Source organism: Fringilla coelebs (genome assembly GCF_963513975.1).
Source record: "Fringilla coelebs genome assembly, chromosome: 6".
NCBI classification, from domain to species: Eukaryota; Metazoa; Chordata; class Aves; order Passeriformes; family Fringillidae; genus Fringilla; species Fringilla coelebs.
In genome coordinates, this window is record NC_140034.1 from 38792345 (window position 1) to 38804433 (window position 12089).

General features: G+C 47.2%; 1 protein-coding gene across 1 annotated transcript in view; it reads left to right on the top strand.

The window, feature by feature from the left end:
* CREB3L1 (cAMP responsive element binding protein 3 like 1) overlaps positions 1 to 10703 on the top strand; it is a gene marked incomplete at its 5' end in the record, with an annotated part of 43061 nt that extends 32358 nt beyond the window's left edge. Inside the window, 7 exons of the mRNA XM_084208074.1 lie at positions 80 to 229; positions 1002 to 1060; positions 2874 to 2942; positions 5215 to 5314; positions 9356 to 9476; positions 9923 to 10166; positions 10564 to 10703. Of these exons, the coding sequence (XP_084064200.1) occupies positions 80 to 229; positions 1002 to 1060; positions 2874 to 2942; positions 5215 to 5314; positions 9356 to 9476; positions 9923 to 10166; positions 10564 to 10600 (780 nt within the window). The 3' untranslated portion in view covers positions 10601 to 10703. The remainder of the gene's footprint in view (positions 1 to 79; positions 230 to 1001; positions 1061 to 2873; positions 2943 to 5214; positions 5315 to 9355; positions 9477 to 9922; positions 10167 to 10563) is intronic.
* Positions 10704 to 12089: the final 1386 nt, after the last annotated feature.

Sequence of the window (12089 nt, forward strand, 5' to 3'; positions counted from 1 at the left end):
CTGCTCTGCAAGGCTTTAAGGAGGATCACTGGGGTAGGACTCCTTGCTGACGCTGATGAATGCTCTCTGTGTGTTTCAGAAGTTACAAGGAACCTCTGGCCCACTGCTCTTGACTGAAGAGGAGAAGCGTACCTTGATTGCAGAGGGTTACCCCATTCCTACCAAGCTGCCCCTCACCAAAGCAGAGGAGAAAGCACTGAAGAGGGTCAGGAGGAAAATCAAGAACAAGGTGACTGCAAAAAATGTAGTCATTCAGTTCCCATGATTCCAGAGCATCTTCAGCTGACCAGTGCTATAGGTACCCTCACCTCCTCAGCACCACTGCAGCTCAGAAAAGGTGGGATCGTGCCTTTGATACACTAGCATGAGTCTCCCAACCCACAAAAATGGTGCCAAAGGGCATCTCTGCTTGCATGCTTTGCATACAGCCATACCTGGGAAGGGTGGCTTCCAGCCCAGCTCCTGGGAGTGTGTAGTGTGGGATAGGGTCCACAGGTCAGACAAACTGATCAGGTCAGGCCTTGTTGCAAGGACAGGGAAACCAAAGCCATTGCATGGTGCAGGACGGGTAATGCAGAGTGTTCACTAGCCAGGCAGAGGCTGTGATACTTTAGACTGGCATTAGAAAGCATCCTGTGGGAGAAATGGTGAGACTGAACTAATCACCCAGTGACTCAGAAGCGCCTTGGGGCAGAATCAGCCCAAATGGCCACAGCACATACACATGTGAGTCAGTGGAGTGGAATGCAACCCTGCAGATGCTCTCAGCAGCGAGGGGCATAATGCAACAAATTGGTTGCAGGCTACAAGCCAAGGAGGACTGCATGCCTACAGCATCAATCCCCCCAGTTTTGGCCTAGAGATCAGCAGGAATGTCAGACTGGAAAGCAACTCCCCATTTGCCATTGGGATGCTGTGTGTGCAGGAGACAGACAAGATACATCAGCCACAAAAAATATCCAGAGGCTTATGATACTGACTCCCCTCTGCCCCCCTCACAGATCTCTGCTCAGGAGAGCCGCAGGAAGAAGAAAGAGTACGTGGAATGTCTAGAGAAAAAGTAAGTTTCTTCTTCTCAGTCTTACTTTGAAAAAAGGAATCCTGACCATGAACAGGATGCCTTTCTAGTGTTTTGTCTCTGAATTGCTTAAAAAATACAATTCCTTGCAAGGCTGGCTGCCCAGGAGTTTGGTTTGGGATCTTGCCCCTACTCTCCTCCCTCCTAGAAATCCTCTTGTGGGATAAAGATTGGGCAAGAAATTTTGTGTTTCCAACTGCTTCATTTGGCTGGTCCCCTGCAAAAGACAGGACATTTTGGCTGCCAGCAAGGTGGGATTTAGGGTTTCCCCACTAGAAGTTGCTTCTATTTTGTCTGTCCCATAAGTGGCAAGCTGTCTGGGGGCACTGATCATGGCTTTTTCCCCCTTTCTTCCTATGAAGGTGGACACACAAACACTTGACAGCAAGAAAAACCTTGCATTACAGTTGTTCCCCTCTCTCCCCCACTTCCACTCTCTGCATTAGCTTTGTTTTTCTCCTTGCAACCTTGTTTTTCTCCTGTGTATGGCAGACCTAAGCCTAAGGTGATGTCATATGACACTGAACTGGTAGAAAATAACTCCTATACTAGCAACCCCTAACGCGCATTCCCAGGCAAAGAAGAATGCTGCAATCCAGGCACAAATTTATGTTTCTGTATAATTACCATCTTCTTCCCAGTTACTAACACCATCTGAGATCAGCAAAGGGAAAAAAACAACCCCCAAACCCAACTTTAATTAACTCTTCTCCCTGATGCTATTTACCTTCTCTAGTTGCACAGAAGTGCTCAATTAAAGCAGATGATTCAAGGCGCCTCAGTGTGCATGGGTACGTCCAGGCACCAGAGCACATCACCTCCAGCTAGTGTCCCATATGGGGACCTTCAAGCCAGGGCTGGGGAGCTGGCTGACCTCGCTCAAAGGGCAGGTCCAGGGCGTTTGGTGCTGGGGCCTCCTCCCCAGATGTGGCTGTGGTGCCTGTATGTACTAAGCAGTTTGTTACGCTAGAGCATTGCTCTGACAGATGGCTTTCAAACAATGCCAGGTTTAAATGTGAACCAAAAGCAGCATTCAGTGAATTTTTTTTAATAGAACATGTCTTTGGTCAGCTTGGCTTACTAAAAAGTGGTTTGTCAAAGCCTGTACTTGGGCCCTTCCCCATTCAGTTTGACACTTTTGCTGGAAGCCCAGTTTTTGCACGGAACGCCTGGTTCAAAGGCTGTGCTGCAAATCTCCAGCAGGATCAGGCTGTGTCTCTGGCTTGCTTTTCTCTCGGCCTGGAGGCACTCCCCTTCCCTTGTCCCAGCTGCAGCCCAACCACTTCCCCGTCGGAAGCCGTGGGAAGGAGCCTGCAGGTTCTCTGCTGCCCTCAAGTGCCTGCAGTCGGAGCTGGCCCAGCCTTTGCACAGAGCGGTCTGTATTTCACAGCCAGGGCGCAGAGCCCAGGGCCGGTTCTCAGGGAGGGGTTTGACTTCGTCTCCCTCCTTCTTTTTCATGCTTCTTATGGGGGGTTTGGAAGTGATGGAAATGCTTGCATAACTTTGGGTCTGTCCTGACTTGACCTGCCTGTAACCAGGTGCTCCTGTCTCTCCCAACCCTCAGAAGACCCTGAACTGGGAGCTGTCTCATCTAACTGTCCACCTGCAGTCTCATCCCTGCTCCACTGGGGCTGGCTGCAGTCATGTGGACCAAGTAAGATTTAATTTCAGGACCACATCTGCAGGTGACAGATGAAGACACTGAGCCTCCATACCCGTTATGAAAAGCAAGGACTGCATTGTCTTAATCTCTCTGGCCTTTGTGACTAACTGGCTATGGGTTTTATTCCCATAGGGTAGAGACATACACAACAGAAAACAATGAACTCTGGAAAAAAGTGGAGACCTTAGAAAATGCAAACAGGTAAGAGAAGCTAGACTTGGCCCTCTGTGGGTAGGGCAGGGTGGGTAGGAAGGGAAGTTAGGAGCACTGGAGTGGGGGGACAAGAAGAGAAAAGCAGGCTCCTCCAGCTCCTGCACGGGTGCTGCTTGGTGAGGTGCTGGTTTTCAGCCCATGACGGCAACGAGGCAGCTGGGTTTGGTTAGCGAGCCTGGAATGTTTGTGTTGGGACGCCAGGACACTTCAGCAAGGGGAGGGAGGGAAGGCATGTTTCCCATATCACTTCGTCCTTCTTGCTGCGATCCTTTGGGCTCATGCTGCCTTCTCCATTCCCCTCCAGGCCTCTCTCTGTCTCCAGGGCAGATGCATTAAGGGAGACCCCTCACAGCAGCCTCTCAGACCCACTGTTTCTATTTTGGGCTCTTCAGAGAAATAAAAGGCCCTGGGTATATTGTGGCTGTTTCAGGTTTCTCCTGAAAGAAAAAGCTGAGAGAAAGCTGAACAGACTCGGTGAATACAGAGAAAGCCCATTCTTCTAATAAAAGTAGAGATCCCAGCTCTCACCAAATCCAGGGCAATTTGTTGTGCGTGTGGTATTCCAGCCCTTTCTTGGCCTCTTTTGGGCAAAGCAAGACCAAAGAATCTCTGTCTCTTCTGCTGCTACTGCTCACCTGAAAGGAGCAAACTTGCTCCCAGAGCCCCAAAGTTCTCTCACCCAAGGCTCTGGTTTTCCTCACTCAAAGCTCTGGTGAGCACTTGTGCTTCTTATATGCAGAGCTGACCAACCAATTACCAGGGGAGTTTGCTTCTTTGGAAGCAAATAATGAAGACTTCCACCCTGCAGTGGAGAAGGGCAGCTGGAGCTAGAGAAGAGCCCAGCTCTGCCCCCTCTCACTGGGCACAACAGGTGTGAGCAAGGGCAGGGTAAACTGCAGGGGATGCTTGTCTCTATAGCTCAAATAGAAGGGGAGAACCACAGCAAGAGAGCCAGTTCCTCACTCCTCAGCTGCCATCTCATGGAGGATTCCTAGAGGCTTCACTGCACACCTTCCTCCCATCCATGACACGAGTGCAGCAGCCTTGGCTTCCAGGCCTGACACTGGTGCTGGGACTGGGGCTTGCCAGGCATGGTCTGGCTGAGGTGTGTGAGAGCCAGAGGTCTCCTGTCTGCCAGAGATACAGCTGCTTAGCTGCTCTCATGCATCATCTCTTGCCCCCTGGCCTCTCTGGGAGAGCGGGCAGCTCTGCTGCTGAAAAAGTGTGAGCCCCACCCTAAAAAATCAGGATACTGGCCTAAAAGCCAAGAGATTTTAATTTTTTTCTCCTAAAATATGCATTGTGTTCTTTCTAATTGGGTTTGGTTTTTGAGCACTGCCAGAGGGACACTCTGTGCTTCTCTCCCTCCACATGTACAGGGAGCAAAACAGGATTTGGAAAGGGATAAAGCTGGGAATCTCCTGCAATCTCCTGGTTCCAGGACCTGGCATTTTATGAAAGCTCAAAAATATTTGTGTAAAACAGTCAGTGCTCCCAGAGGGAAAGTCAGCAATAGTCTCCATTTCAATAATATGCAACTCTTGGGAACTGTGCACTCTGTAGTCTCCCTCATCCCAGATTCCTTTACCAGCTCAGTGAAGGGTTCAGTAGCTCTTGGTAACACCTACTGCTGTTTTGTATAATGTATGTAGATGCCCATGAACAGTTAAATGGGGCAGGGAGACCTTAGCATGTGTTCCAACCAGGGCAGTCAGAGAATTAATTAATTGCTGAACTCAAAATTTGGCTTTGCCTACATTCCTCTGCAGAATTTGCCAAGGCTGAAGAAACTCAAGGGGATCACAACTGTTTCTTATTTCTCTCTCCACCACAGTTTGGGGCACAAGTCGAGCTTCAGAGTACGTGTCTCTGAATGAAGTGGGAGCAGGCAAGCCTGTGCTAAAGGTCTGACCTGTCTACAAAGTTCAGCCTCCATGCCAGAGCTTGGTTTTCATGGTATGCTGGCTCTCCCCTGCTCTGGGAATTGACTGGCTGGGCTTTCAGGCACCCAGGAGTCCTAAATAATAGTCATTCATAGAATTGGGTAGGTGCAGTGCAGGTAGATCCACTGATAAGACCCTTTTTTGTTTCTTATTTCCCAAGCCTATTTGGTCAGAGAACTTAAGCAATATACGGCAAAGGGGAGATACTTGTGAAGTGAAAATCAAGGTACAATGTGAATCGGGTTGTGGTATTCTTGGCTCATTTACTGGCTTCTACCTTCTTACTAAGTTTTGATATGCATTGTTTCCTATCACAGGACTCTGCTCCAGCAGTTACAGAAGCTTCAGGCTCTAGTAGCTGGGAAAGTCTCCAGACCTTATAAAATGGCTTCCACACAGACTGGGACCTGTCTAATGGTATAAACTTCATTTCCATCTTCCTTATTGGCCATGCTTCTCCAGACAGCTTTGTTGATTGCCTGTCTCTGCCCTCTTCCATGCTGTCCAGCTCTGTTGTCAGTTACATCTGCTCTTTCCTTTTGTGTTATAGTCACCAGAGCTGGGCCCTGTGTCATGCGTACATCAGTTGTTTATGCAACAACATTAGAAGAATTCCTGCATTTTCACTGCCTTCTTCTTTGGGCAAAAAAGCATTTTGTTTGCTTTTCATTAGCTATTAGCCATTCAGCAAAAATCTTCAATGAGCTTCCATTGTAATGGGTGGAGTTTTCTTTTACTGAGCTGGTAATGCTTAATGTTTAACTCAGGAGGGCAGATGAGCACTCTAAGTATTCAATTCATCCCAGTGGGCATTACCTTGTGTTTATCAGCAAGAAATGGCATCTGTTCTTGCTATGCCTGCACATAGGCTTTTTTTAATCCAGCTGGAATTCTCTTTGTTCTTTTGACTAACCATAATAATTTGGGGTTGTCTGTTGTTTTGGTAATCCCTGTTTACCTCATAGTGGAGGATCATGGCTAATAAATATTGGCTTCATTGAGGAGTTTCAGGGCATGCCAGTGTAGCCATAAATAGAACAGATTGCTTATTCTTCATCTCTTTTTATTTTTTTTCTGGCGGAAATTTATGATCCATAGTAAAAATATAATCTTTACCCCTGTGATGTCTTTGCAGGATTGTCAGAGTAGCTGCTTGTGACAAATTTGTCAGTTAGTTATCTATATCTGGTTATCACTTCTGTACTGTTAGCAGTCACAAAATGCAAACAGATGGTGAGGTACTTGCCCCACTTTCTCAGCACCCTCAGTGTCCTGAGGGATTGTTTTTTTTTGGTCCTTGTTCAATGAGTTTCCTTGGTTCCAGAGCCCCTGCTCTGTAATATCAAGCACTTTCTCTTTTCAAAATCTGCACAACCTTTTGCTACTCTTTGCTGCCCCCATGTCAGACCAGATTTCAATGATTGTCTTTTTTTTTCCCCTGCTCCCTGTCTTCATTCCCAAGTTTTTTCCACATTTTTGGGTGTGACCTAGCTGAGCCCAGTGACTCATTGCTCCTTAATGCAGCAGCTCATCAGAGCACCCCTGGCTCCAACAATTCTTCAATGCTACTACCTGGAATAAACAATTTTAGAAGAGGTGCCTTGCAGACAACCCCTGTGCTAAAGGCTGATATAATATCCAATTTAACTTCCCAACAATGTCCTATGTCTCCTCGCTGTTCCCTTTGTTGCAGGCATCCCAGCCCACACACCCACTCTCTGACTTCCTAGCTTTGAAGCATTTCAAGAATTTGTAATTTGCTTTTCTATCTTTGACCAGTTCCTTTCATAAGCCTCTGAGTTCTCATTTTCCATTTTCAAATACAGCATTCCTTATCATGACAGATATGTAGAACTATTGTGTCTTGCAGCATGGGAGTGGAGCAGGCTGCCCTTCTTCTTTAGCCCTGTGTCATTGCTGCTGAATATTTGTAGTGCCACTTCTTGAAGGTATCCAGTGGTGAGCAATCCTCAGCCTCCTCAGGCAAACTATCCAGTGCTGTATTATCTTTCCCAGATAAAGCTTTCTTGCTATCTCATCTCAATCTTCCTTGCAGCAGCTTAAGCCTATTAGAACTTCTGCCCATTGTAAGCAAGATCTGTTTATTCTCCCTTTGGGCAGCTGCATTTTACATATTTGAAAACTCTTGGTTTTGAGCTGCTTCCTTCAGTCTGGTCTGCTAAATCACCATGATTTCTTCAGTTTTCCGTCGAAGGCTGAGTTACTGAATCACTGATTGTTCCCAGAGCCATCTTCCAGACTTTCTCCAATGGCCCTGCATCTTCTTGGAAGTAGAGGGCCCAAAGCTGGGCATACTGTTCCACCTGAAGGCCAGTACAAATCCAGCCAGAAAGTCTGTTCATAATGCTTGGGCTGAGATTTGCCCTTTGCAAAGTGACACTGACCTGGACCCATCTTATGCATCAGGCATCCCAGAGCCTCTTCTGTAGGACAGCTGAAACACATAGCCACTGATGTATTTCCCCTGTTAATCACTCCTGCCACCTCAGAGCTCTCAGCAGGTCTCCACATTTGTCTGTGGATCTTCCCACTGTTCTCTTGGGTCATTTCTTCCCATGGTCAAGATCATTCCAAATTTGAATACTGACCAAAAGCCAGTCTGCTTGTAGTCTCTCCCATCTGCAGATTTGATACAGTCCATCATTTAAGTCAAGCCTAAAAACACTGAATCTTGCCAGATCTGTAACAGATCTCTCTGCTACTCCATCTGCTACTTCCTCACAGTTTGACAGGGAACCTTTGATAAATACACTCTCAGTATGTCTTTTATTTTATTATTAATTTTGCCTCCACCTTTCCAAATGGTTTTGCAGTAGTCTTCTCTAGGTTAATTTCCCTCAATTTTAAGAGGTCAAATAATGAAATGGTCAAAAGCTGTGACAAAAACGTTACTCAGAATCAAGCCAAGAGTTACTGCTATGAAGTGTTGTAGAGTTTGAACTAAAACTGAATCAGAGCATCAGAGTTAACCTGAAACAAAACAGTAAAAACAGTGCTGTTTTGCAAAACCCCAGCTGAAAGCCATGTTAAAGCAAGATGTTAAGTATACTGCTCTTTCTCAGCCCAAAAAGCCTGGTTTTTTTTAGAAGGAAAGAACAGACTTTACAGGGCTGGCTCCTTTTCTCCAAGTTGTATGTTTAGCTGTGATAATTCCAAGCAACATCCATTCAGAATTTATTTTTCCCTCTGTTTTTTTGAATAAGGATTCTAAATTCTTCATGTGCCTGATGTGACACACTTAGACAGTATCTATGCTGCCTTCATTTAATGTCCTTACTTTAAAACCAGCCATGAAGAGTCTGGATCATTAAAATCCTTCTTTATATAACATAGTATCCCCATGTTACTATTTCATCTTCCACATCTCCTGGAATCCACTGGTGATCAAAATTACCTTGATGTACCAGCTTCTGTGCATTACTCAGGCACAGGTATTCTAAAATAGGTGACTTTGAAAAGCAGTCAAGCAATTGCTAGCTGTCACCACAGGCATCCATCCACCCAGATCAAATCTGCTAGTTTATACATGGGTAGTAGAAATCACCAAAAGATGCATCGCCTCTTTGGCTGCTCAGTTTGAGCCCTGAGCTGGCAGCAGGTAGTTACAGACCATGCATGGTACATGAGTGTTCAATAATTTGGCTCTGTACCATTTCCCATGTATGCCTTCTTGCTCTGTACTGGCAGTTCCCTAAGCTCTGTAGAGTCCCTTATGATCAGCACTGGCATTTCACTCCGAAGCTTTACTGTTATGGCAGAATTTCCAAATAGCTCCAGACCTGCCTGAGGGGGATTTCATGGGAGATTTCACGTACCTTTCTCCTGTTATCACTGCCTAGTAGCTCTGACTGGTCTGCTTGATAGCAGAAGGCACTGACACATGGTCCTGCATACCTACACAACAAGCATAAATTTAACCCTTTCCTAGAATTCTGCATCTTTACTATCAGGTATTAGGCAACTGCAGTTCTGCTGTCATTTCTGTCCTTGCATGGGTAGTAGCTTCACTTTGCTCTGTGTATAGTACCTCACAGATTTCTCCCAGCGGGCTTGTTTTCTTTAAAGCCCATAACAGCTCTGCTAAGCCAGTGGTCAGGTTCCATTTGGTCTAGCCAGAGTTTGTCCCTTCTGTTGCGTCTCCCTTTTTTCAGCTTGTTTCTCAGCTATGCCTTCCACTATTTCTCCTCAGTAGGACAGTCAAATTCTCACAATTGAACCAGAAATTCTCCAAATAAAGCAACAAGAGGAAGTTTCTGACTTCCCTTCTTGAATTTGCGACAGAGATTAGCACAGCAAGCCCCTTCCCTGTCTGGGGAACCACAGGTACCCAGCTGTCAGTCTGACCAGATCTTCTTACACAGCCTCATGTTGTTGTGCTGTGGGGGGAGTGTTTCTTCATGGCTAGTGGCATTGACTCTGTGCTGATCTCCTTTCTAGGTTCTGGCACTCTGCTTCGTTCTGATCCTGGGATCCCTGATGCCCTGTCTCCCTGAATTCTCTTCAGCATCACAGACAGTGAAAGCAACACCAGCACCAGACATTTACACAACTAGTAAGAGTGAGTCTAATGTGTTCCTCCATTTCAACTTGTCAGACCATTTCCAACTCTTCTCTTGACGCTCCCTGATCTGGCATAGCATCCTCACCTCTGTGTCTTCCCCATATGCTGGGACTGTGGCAAGGGAAGACTCCTAATCTCTGGTACAAACTCCATAACAGCTCCTTGTTGGGCCTGTTGTCATTCTATGCTAACCATTGCCCCAAAACATGACAAGTGTCACAGGAAGGAACATGAGGGACAAGTCCCAGGGCAGACTGGTTGTCTTCTGAAGAGGCTGTGTGTCCAGGGGGCCATTTGCTTCATGAAGCTAGGGGGAGGAGGGTATCCTGCATAGTCCCACATGGACAAGGCTGGGTGAGCACGTGCTGAAACCACCACCATGACGCACACCCATTGCAAGAGACCTTGTTCTCGTTGTTAACCCATGCTCTCCTTTTTTCCAGTTCAGTCACGGAGCCTCCTTTTCTATGATGAGGGTGCTGGCTCCTTAGAAGAGAGCTATAGCTCCTTCCTAACTATGGACCATCCTGAGGGGTGGGAAGCCAAAAAAAGGCAGTCTGAAGAAGGAAGGCCCCATCTGGCCAGGACACATGAGACGGCTAAATATCTGAGCAAAACCCAGGGGGGTCCTGACCAGAACCAAACTGACCCAACTCTCAGCCACCTCAAAGAGCAATTCCGTGAGAGGTAAGCAGGTGGGGCCACCTTCTGAGCCCAAAGCACAGCATGATGTCTGGGGGTAAGCAGCAGGCGTGTCTGTCTCCTCTGCTGCAAGCTAAGGACAGCTGAGCCACCCAGGACAGGCAGTCAGCTAAGAGTCATGGCTGGAGGAGGCCAGTGCTGGCAGGGAGCATAAGAACAAGTTCATTTTCTAGAGCAAAAGTTCATCCATTAAGCAGAGTCCCACTTGCATAAAGAGGTGGAGGGTTGAATGACTCATATGGTCCCAGGTTTGTGTTCCATTTAGTGCCCTGGGGAAGGAGTTCATCCTGGTCAGAGCAAACTAGCTGGGCACACAGAGAGGTGGATTTGCATAGGAGGCTACAATGAACTTGACTAATGCCTTGTCTTTTCTTTTTCTCAGGGAGACAAGCTCCAGTGAGACAACTGAATTCTTGTAGCAGCTGCTGGACCTCAAGGCCTCATCTGCCTGATTGCAGGATTCCCTCCTCACCAAGCAACTGAGGGGACTTGGCAGGAGAGGACACTGCATTTAGACACTCCAAAACTGGCCTTGGGTTCAGTTCCTCCCCTTCCCCATCATCCCCATTAGTGCTGATCTCTCTGAGGGGAGTCACAGGACTGCCAGAACCAGCAATAAGTGTCTGGAGGAAGCCCTGAGACTCCCTCTTCTCTGGCCTTACCTCCTGCTTAAATGAGCACTACCCTATGGATGTGGGCTCACCTTGGAGAGGAGGGAGATCAGGGGAAGCCCATAAACCATTCAGCTCACTCCCCAAAGCCTCCAGACCAAGGCGGCTGTCCCCACATGTGTAGCCCTTGGCTACATCAGATGCACCTGAAGGAGAGAGAAAGTGCTGGATTTACTGTCCTGCCTGAGGGTTTTAGGAGTGGGTGGTGCTGGTGCTGGAGAGATGGCTCTGGAGAGATTGAGCTCATTCCTTCCCCTCCATATGTTAGTATATTTCTGCTTCCATTGAGAGAAAACCTAGTTCCTCCTTGCTCTAGTTTTCTCTTGATGGACATGCCTACGTAACTTCAACACCAACTATCTGCAAAGATCTGCACACAAACGGAGTAGGGGAGAGAGATCCCAGACAGATAAATCACCATAAAAATTAGCCAGCAGCTTCTGGATAACCAGAGCGCTGAGAGAACAATTTTCCCTCATAATCCACTTCTCCCCACCCTTAGCACCCCTGTTTTGGCAAGGGTGGTATTTTTCTTTCTGTTCCCAGCTTGGGCCCTACAGTGCAGTGCTAGCCAGGTCAGTGATCTTCTCACTTTCCATTCTACAAGCCTACCCCTTTGAGAGTGAGTGAGAAAAACACATTCCCATAACCCAAACCCTATCCCAGCTTTCCATCCCTGAATCTGCTTCATCATGCCTAATGGGGTCTTCCTAGGAACCACCAAGGAGAGCTCTACAACACATTGGAGGGCTGTCAGATTAGCCGTCATTCCCCTCACATCCTCTGTGTGCACAATAGTGTTGTGAAAGCCACTGAGGACATACTGGCATTTCTGGAGACAGGTACATCTGTCAGGCAAGAGGTGGTATATTGGAATTGGCCAGGGTCACCAAAGACATTTTTAGACCTCTTCTTTCTAAATGCTGCCAGCAAATATAGCAAACTCTTCCTATACCACCTCTCAGGCCAGACTTGCCAAGTTTGGTGTTGAAGTGACATCATCTCAAGCCTATGCCATTCTCTTTAGCACCCAGGCACCCATTTCTGACCCTTCTTCCTCTCCAGCAAAAGTCCTGCAAAAAGGCAGAATTGTCTGCTCACTCCTTTCCCTCAGCTGCCATTTGATGGAAGGACAGTGTGGGACACGAGTGTCGGAGATCTGGGATGTGGCAGGTTGCCCCATGTGAAACATGAAAGTCCCTGTGCACTCTGCCAGGTCTCACAGCAGGCTCCTCTT